Source organism: Zonotrichia albicollis, chromosome 12, assembly GCF_047830755.1.
Source record: "Zonotrichia albicollis isolate bZonAlb1 chromosome 12, bZonAlb1.hap1, whole genome shotgun sequence".
NCBI classification, from domain to species: domain Eukaryota; kingdom Metazoa; phylum Chordata; class Aves; order Passeriformes; family Passerellidae; genus Zonotrichia; species Zonotrichia albicollis.
Genome location: NC_133830.1, coordinates 17,172,949 through 17,181,488, shown reverse-complemented (window position 1 = coordinate 17,181,488; position 8,540 = coordinate 17,172,949). Strand labels below are relative to the sequence as shown.

The window sequence follows — 8,540 nt, the reverse complement described above, 5'->3', positions numbered from 1 at the left end:
ATTTGTGCCTCACGAGGTTTGCCAGAGCTTAGCCCAGACAGCAGGAAAGAAAGGCCGGCCCAGCAGCCGGGACAAAGTCTGGCTCCCAGCAACTCTGGAACAGAGGCCCTGGCACAGGAGCCTCCCTCCTCCAGCAGGCGGCTCTGTGGGCTGGGAGCCGGTAGCGGCTCTGGGCCTGTCCTGCAAACTCCCCTCCCTCCCTTCTTTCTCCCCTAGACCGAGAGTACCTGCACCTGGCAGCGACAACGTGCCTCGAGGACAGAGACGCAGGACAGAGAGCTGCCATGTCTAACAGAATTCAGGAGGGCGCTGGTGCCAGGGAGCCAGGTGAGGGCAAAGCAGCCCTCTGACAGCCTGGCCCAGGGCCTCTTGTGGCAGCAGGCAGCGTGGGGATCAGAGCAGAGGCAGGGGGAGGCAGGAGCTGCTCGGCCATGCCGGGGCTGGGAGCCTCCTTCCTGCCCAAGTGGGGCCCAGCTGGGCCAGGGGGCAGCTCCTGGGACAGCCGTGCCCACAATGGCCCCTGCTCTGCAAGGCCTCCAGCCCTGCCCATCAGCCAGGCAGGGACAGAGCAGCCTTGGGGCCGATGCCGCTGCAGGCTCAGAGCCCCACAGAGCTGCTCATGCCCGGTGCCATTGGCTCTGTCCCCTGCAGACTGCATGCTGTGTCGCCGTGCCGAGGCTGAGCCCTGTGCCTCCCCAGGCCCTGGCAACTGCTCCTGTGCTGCTCCAGCACTACCCAGGGCACCCACGGGCCCTTCCCGGGCTCCACGCGGGCCTGATCCAGCTGGGGCTGTGACAGCTCTGCCGCTCTGGGCCCAGCCCTCGGGCAAAGCACCCGCCTGTCCCTGGGCCGGGGGCAGTGCCCAGGCTGGGCTTGGCAGAGCCCATCCGCTCCTGGAGGGCTGGGGGCACTGCTCTGGCCTGGCCTGGCCCGGCCCTGGGGTCCCTTGGCATTCCTGCTTGCCCTTGCATCCACCAGGGATGGGCTGCAGCTCAATGGCCCCGGCCTGGCCGCACACTCAGGCCTGGAGCCTTCCCGTGGCTCCCCAGGGCACCAGAGCCTCAGCCCCAGCTCCCAAACACGGCCTAACAGCCTTTGCTGATATTGATCCCTGTCAGACCTTTGAAAGCATTTTCACAGTAACCTTGTTTGGCAACACTTTCAAGGAACAAACCTGACTCACTTCTAATCAGTAAAAACTTTATTGGTCTGCTTGCACTTCCTATAGGGTATCCTAATGCTTCCTTTGGCGTTCCAGAAAATAATGAAAATCTAACAAATTCTTCAGAGAAGTTCCTGAATCCACTATGAAGAGAAGTCTCTACATTCACTATCCTTACATACACTTAAGTAGCTGCTCCTGTAACACACAAAGATGTAATGGTGTTCCTGACTGGACCACACAACATGATGTTATACACACCGCTACACTACAAAACTTCTCTTCCCACTTCATTACAAATTTGAAGCTCCTCTTGAGGTCATGACTTAATTTTGCATGCACATTCATACCTGCAATCCCTCCCCATGCTCAGCTTTCACCTAGACTTACCAGGGAACAGATGTTCCATACTCACCTCAAGCAGTAATCTACATCTGTCTTCCCAACCCTCTTTATCTTCACTGGCTTCTACTAATCTACAAAATAACTGTGGATCCTCTGCACAAAAGAAACATCCAATTAAAAGCCTTAAACACTTGTGATTGCGCTGCTGCTTCTAACAATCTTAACCACCACAGCACTAAAATCAGAAATCAATTCTTCACATCCTTCCTGTTCTCCTGCCCCCACCACACCTTGGCTCCAGCAGAAATGTTCCCTACTGCAGCCTGCTGTGCTAAGAACAATCAAAGGCAGCAGCACTTTTCCTCACCATGCTGCAATCTGAATTGCACTGAAATTGCTGCTGTTGCATTAGAAGCTCAGCACCAGCACGCCACCTCTTCCCCCAGAACTGAGGCCTGCTGAGGCCTGAGCTCCCCATTTCAACACACCCTGTCAATCAGGCTGCCTGGAAGATTGCAAGCCGGGAACTGTGTGAACACAGCAGTGCATTGCAGCAGAGTTATGGAATCAATCTCATGGAAGGCACATCCTTTAAGCTTAAGACTCTATTCTACAAAATCTAACCAGCAATTGTTTTGGTGGCCTGTGCAGGTTTTGGGGACTGTGCATGTTTCCTTTGGATGTTGTTTTCTTTGTTTCTAAATACAAAATTCACTGGATTCAGAAGAGAAAGCCCCAGATTCATTAGGACAAAGAACCACAGGGACATATGTGGCTGACAAGAACACTCAACATTCCTAATGGTAACTGCAGAAAGAGAGGAAAAAGACAAAGATGATTTAAATACCTGAAAGGATCCAAAATGTCTACGTAACCTGTCAAGTGACTATGTTTTTGGTAAACTCTAAAATTCCAGATTCCTATTCGGTAATTGTCTGAAAGAAAAGAAAGCCAGAAGTTTTGGCCTTTGTTTTGCCAGGACTTTCTCACGGGATTCTGCCACAACTTGGATCACAAGTGAGGGTGGCAAATTTTGACTAGAAAACTTTGACAGCTAGGCAGCATTTTTTCCTCCTCACTGAATTACAGGAAGGGTTTAAAAGGAAAAAAAATATAAAAGAGGGTAAAGAAATTCTCTCATACCTCTTAGGCGTTCATCATCTTTGGAGAAGAAAAAAAAAACTCTAGCACTTTCTGTGCGGGGTAAAGAAAGAAACCTAGAAAAGGACAAAGGGATTTGAGCATCCCAAATTGTACTATCAAATTCCATGAACACAAGTTAATCCTGTAGTGCTTCAGTGAAATGGCGTACATTGAAAAGCTTTATTCCCTAGGAACCGAATGGAGCTTTTTATTTTAGAAAACCCTCTTTTAAAAGAGAAAACTGACTGTGTCTTGGGCTTTTGGCCAAACTCAGTTTGGAGTTGGTCAAACCAAAATGACCGAGTTAATTTCTTGTGCTCTACTCTTTCTTTCCATATTCACATTCACATCCAATGGGCTGCTGGGAGTTTTGACTCTGTGCAGCACCAACGGTTTTCCAAGATGACTTTCATTGCTCAGAGGTGTGCAATGTCACTTTCCCATTCCCTGAGTGCTGCTATTAATATTCCCACAGCATCCAACTACTACAGCCAAGTAGACAACAAAGAGAAATGCAACTTGCACTTCTTGGTCCTGTTCGATTTCTGTCATCTCAGGCTCATCGTCACCCTCAGAACTGCTGTCCTGGAAACGTGGGTCCTCTTGCCATGTGGCTTTTACCGGCTTTATTGTCCCAAGCGCGTGAGGCTCTGCAATGACAGCACCAATAGAGAAAAAAAGCCAAAACCAGATTATTCCTCTACTCGTCAGGAAAAATTCCTCCTTTCACGTGAAATACTTACAGTGGAGAAGAGAGATTTAGGAAGGACAGAATCTGACCCTGCCAGACTTTCTAAGCTACATCTCGGCTCCAGTATTTTCCACTTTGTTCCAGGGATCCCTTATGTATTCTTAAACATTTCTCATTGCATTCAGAAGACACTGAATGCCTTCTCAGTTCAGCACAAGTCTGGGGGGCTCGTTCTTTTGTGCTGTTGCGTTGGGTTTTTTTAATATTTGGGATAACTTCACGGGGTTTCTTTTCTCTCCTACATGACTTGGACTCGAGTTAATGTTGTTTCATCTCCATTTCAGACGGCCTCATTTTATCTAAGGTTAGGACACCCCAATGGTCATGTGTCATTCCATTTCCTTTTTCTAAAGGTCCAAGAGTAGAATTCAGTAACAAACAGAATGTTCATGGATCTTGGGGCCAGCTCTCGGACTTTGCTCCTCCCTCTACATTAACGCACATTTCCTTAAAAGCCTTGTGAGGTCCTATGAAACTTGATATGACTGGTGTGTCACCTTTTTCCCTGTTTGAGGAATTCAGGGCATGAGAACAAGCTTTTTCACCCCTCAGCAAAAACCCCAATGCCTTCTCAAAGCATGCCTTTCAGAATTCCTGAGATGCAAGCATGAGGCACCTCTCAATAATCTACCACAACCCTGGCAAGCAGAACTGAAGATCAAAATGCTTCTGCCTAATTACTGACTTCTGTTGCTGAAAATCCCCTGCATCCTGACCTTCTTTACACCATATTGCCCTACAGTGCCTGCCAGGAGCTCTTCCTTAGCAATGGCACTGTTAGAAGGGTTCTGCTGTTACCTTCTTTGATGCCCAACGCCGCTGTGCCTCCAAAGAAGGAAAACTTGAAAGAAGTCGTCTCCTGAGCTGCGTCGTCCTCAGGCAAAGGTCCCAAATGGTCATCTGGGGCAGAGTCCTGTGCATGCTCTTTGTCCCAGGGTATTTTCTCAGTCTATTCTGGTTTGTTCTTTGAAGGTCTTTCAAAGAACAAACCAGAATAGACGGAGGAAATACCATCTATTCTGGCTTGTTCTTTGAAAGGCCTCTTTCAAATCCGCAGCAATCCTGTAGAAGTTGTCTTCAGACACTTGAGGCAGTGTCTCACTCTCTTTCTTCTTTTTTTGGCTTTACTGAAATGAGATTGTTCAAGGTTAGCAACACAGCACACGTCCTTTTCAGACACAGCTTCCCTAAGAGCCACCTTGCCCTGAATGTCTCCCTAAGCATATCCAAGCCCATTAAGGAGTGGTTCATTATCAAGGGTAAGCAGTGGGGACGCATCTGAGCTTGGAGTGTAAAGGCAGGAACAAGAGTCCTTTTTAATTAGCCACATCCTTAAGTGACTTTTCACTGAATACACCGTTACACAGAAATCAAGGTATTTAGCCCAGACTTCTTCCTGCCAGTAGAAACATCAAGAGCTAATAGGGTTTGCTCACAGAGCTGCACATCTCAGGGTCCCTGCACTGACCACTCTCACCTTCACTTCCGGCACGGAACACACGGCCTAGAAAGAAAAGATGACGCCGCTACGCGCTGCTGTTGGAGGTCCCAGTTGAGGTCCGACGTCGCTGGTGGGAGCGGCTGCTCCTGCGGGATGTCCCCGACCACGTCCCTCTACGCCTGGGCCTCTCAGCACTCGCTGCTGTCCTCCTGCTCCTGTCCTGGCGACTCCGGGACCGCAGAGTCTGAGTCGAGGCCCGGCGCTGCTGGCGGGAGCGGCTGCGTCTGGGGGGCGTCCCCGATGATGTCTCCCTTCGCCTGGGCCTCTCAGCCCTAGGCCTTGTCCTGCTGCTGCAGCCACGGCGACTCCTGGAGCGGACAGGTGGACTCTGGGCCCGGCCTTGCTGGCGGGAGCGCCTGCGTCTGGGGGATGGCCCTGGCCATGTGTCCCTTCGCCTGGGCCGCTCAGTCCTTGGCCCTGTCCCACTGCTCCTGTCACAGACACTCCTGGAGCGGACAGGTGGACTCTGGGCCCAGCCTTGCTGGCGGGAGCGCCTGCGTCCGGAGGATGGCCCTGGCCATGTGTCCCTTCGCCTGGGCCGCTCAGTCCTTGGCCCTGTCCCTCTGTTCCTGTCATGGCAACTCCTGGAGCGGACAGGTGGGCTCTGGGCCCAGCCTTGCTGGCAGGAGCGCCTGCGTCTGGAGGATGTCCGTGACGGTGTCTCCCTTTGCTTGGGCCTCTCAGCCCTTGGCCCTGTCCCGCTGCTCCCGTCACGGCGGCTCCTGGACCGGACAGGTGGACTCTGGGCACGACTTTGCCGGCGAGAGGAGCTTTGCCTGCGGCCGGGCCCAGCACGTCTGGAATGGACCCTGTCCTCAGGGTCAGGGGACGTGCTGCGTGTTGCCCTTGATCTGCTGATGCTGCTGGTGTCCAGTGAAGAAGATGGCAGCGCCTGCTGCCATGCTGCGTGGTGGGGCCTGCTGTGGCTGCCCGTCTCTGGAGATGGAGACGGGGAAACCACCACCAACGGCACAGAGCTGTGGGAGCTGGGGCTGATGGCCTCAGATTCTGACCAGCCATGAGCAGATTGTAGTCCTGACTCTCTGGCCGGCCTGGGGCCATTGAGCTCTGTCTCATCCCTGGTGGCTGTAAGGGCAAGCAGGAATGTCAAAGATCGCCCAGGCCCCAGCCAGGCCAGGCCAGAGCAGTGCCCCCAGCCCTCCAGCAGTGGATGCTGCGCTCTGCCTAGCCCGGCCTGGGCACTGCCCCCAGCCCAGGGACACCGGGGACTTTGACTCATACATGTTCCGAGCCCAGCACAGCTGTCGCACTCCCAACTCTGTGTGCTGTTCGTCAGGCCAGAGCAGCGCCTGTGGGTGCCCTCAGCAGCACAGGAGGAGCACAGGAGCAATTGCCAGGGCCTGGGGAGGCAAACAAGCTCATAGCGCTGAGAACAAAGTGTACCAGCACGTGGTTGTCTGGCCAAGCGCTTCTGGTTCTTCCCGCTTACAGCCCTTGCCGAGATACAGGTTCCCTGCAGAGCCCCAGGTGCAGCTTCCCAACTTACCCCTGTTCCTCTGCCTCCTCCCTGCCTCCAGGGTAAAGGCAATCCCTGGCATTGCACTGCCCGTGCCTCACTTCTAGATCTGCGAAGGCATCGTTGTCCTCCCATGCTGGGTCTCTGATGGAGAAAGGAAGAGATGATGAATTTCTGCTGCTCTCCCTCATGGAGGTCCAGGGTGTCCCAGCTGTTTCTCCAGGGCTTTTCCAAGTTGGGGGTGAAGCTGAAGCCCAGACTCATGGGACAGGGCAGGGCCAGGGCTCCTGGGGCAGGACCTGGCACAGCACAGCACTTGCACCCTCCTGCCTGGTAGGTCAGGCAGAAGGACACCAACCTGAAGGGGACTTGGATCCCCAAGATGAGCATTTCAACAGGGAATTCCCCACTGTCTCTGCACAGAGGGCACTGGAAATACAAAGCACCAGCGCGCAAGGCCTGTCCCTGCAGGGCAAACACAGGCAGGGTGAGCGAGGCCCCGCTGCTGCTGCTGAGCACCTGCTGTGCCCCGGCGCTGAGGGGAGGGCTCCTACCTGGATGCAGTCCCTGTGGAACCAGGCCCTTTTGCAAGCTGGGCACACCAGGGTTGTGAAGGTCATTCTGTCCTCCACAGGCTCCAGGCAGATGAGGCAAACGGTGTCCGGCTCAGGAGTCGCCTCCACCTCCTGCTCTGGACGGTGCTCAGGGCAGAAGGACCTGGAGGAAAATGGATGGGGAAAGTGAGAAATGCCGGACCATTCCCCAGGGGTGTCCATAAAGAGAGATGAGGTACCTGAACGGAATAAAGTATACATTGACACAGCCGCCCTCCTTGGCGCAGGGCAGGTGGAACCATCTGTCACACTCCGGCACGCAGCACAAGATGGTTGCCCCGCTCTGGCCGCAGACGCAGCAGCGCTGGAAAGAGCCAAGCAGCCGCATCAGCAGCAGCAGCAGCAGCCTCGAGGCCTCCCCGGGCAGCCGCAGGGCTCCGGGCAGGGCGCAGGACGTGGCCGCTGCCGGCTCCCAGCCCACAGAGCCGCCTGCTGGAGGAGGGAGGCTCCTGTGCCAGGGCCTCTGTTCCAGAGCTCCTGGAGCCAGACTTTGTCCCGGCTGTCGGGCCGGCCTTTCTTTCCTGCTGTCTGGGCTAAGCTCTGGCAAACCTCGCCAGGCACAAATCTCCCTGCTCACCTTCTGTGCTGCCCGCCGCACTGCAATCAGGACATCTCGAGGGAGAAAGCCCATCAGTCCAACGTGGCGGTTCTGATCCCGAAAGAGTAGAGTTGCGAAGAGCTGCAGGCAAGGAGAGGAGCTGATGAGGAGAGGGTGGCAGGAGCTGCCCATTGCAATGGTGGAGGGAGCGCCCGGAGCCACTCACCATGCAGAACCTGTGGGCACAGAGCCCACCCTTGTGCACTTTGTCACCGCACATGTCCGGGTCAGCCTCGGCACGGCGACACAGCATGCAGGCTGCAGGGGACAGAGCCAATGGCACCGGGCATGAGCAGCTCTGTGGGACTCTGAGCCTGCAGCAGCATCGGCCCCAAGGCTGCTCTGTCCCTGCCTGGCTGATGGGCAGGGCTGGAGGCCTTGCAGAGCAGGGGCCATTGTGGGCACGGCTGTCCCAGGAGCTGCCCCCTGGCCCAGCTGGGCCCCACTTGGGCAGGAAGGAGGCTCCCAGCCCCGGCATGGCCGAGCAGCTCCTGCCTCCCCCTGCCTCTGCTCTGATCCCCACGCTGCCAGCTGCCACAAGAGCCCCTGGGCCAGGCTGTCACAGGGCTGCTTTGCCCTCACCTGGCTCCTTGGCTCCAGGGCCCTCCTGCTTGCTCTCAGACATGGCGGCTGTCTGTCCTGCGTCTCTGCCCTGGAGGGACGTTGTCGCTTCGAGGTGCAGGTACTCTCTGTCTGTGGGAGAAAGAAGGGGGGGGGGAGTTTGCAGAACAGGCCCAGAGCCACGAGGCTCTACTCCCTGCTCAGGCCTGCGTGAGCCCTGCTCCCGTTTGCTTTCTCCTCCCGTCGTCGCGTTGAGGAACACTGCAGAGTCCTGGCTGTTCCTCCGCTGATTCTGGGAAGGGAGAGGCAGGTGAGGCTGCAGCACAGGCCCAGAGCCCCGAGGTGTGGGGCCCCTCTGGTCCCTGGGCAGCCACGTCCTCGCCTTACC

At 55.4% G+C, this 8,540-nt stretch overlaps 1 protein-coding gene and 1 long non-coding RNA gene across 2 annotated transcripts; both read right to left on the bottom strand.

Moving 5' to 3' along the window:
- Positions 1 to 2,905: 2,905 nt before the first annotated feature.
- LOC141730683 (uncharacterized) lies at positions 2,906 to 5,184 on the bottom strand. Its single transcript, XR_012582301.1, has 3 exons — positions 4,879 to 5,184; positions 4,200 to 4,528; positions 2,906 to 3,300 (listed from the first exon to the last, which is right to left on the bottom strand). It is a non-coding gene; the product is annotated as an uncharacterized LOC141730683 (long non-coding RNA).
- Positions 5,185 to 6,027: 843 nt separating this feature from the next.
- LOC141730690 (E3 ubiquitin-protein ligase PHF7-like) lies at positions 6,028 to 8,216 on the bottom strand. Its single transcript, XM_074550231.1, is given in 6 exon segments — positions 6,028 to 6,523; positions 6,738 to 6,918; positions 6,921 to 7,096; positions 7,173 to 7,672; positions 7,758 to 7,849; positions 8,174 to 8,216. Coding segments are annotated over 6 exon segments (1,110 nt in total). The 3' UTR covers positions 6,028 to 6,405.
- Positions 8,217 to 8,540: the final 324 nt, after the last annotated feature.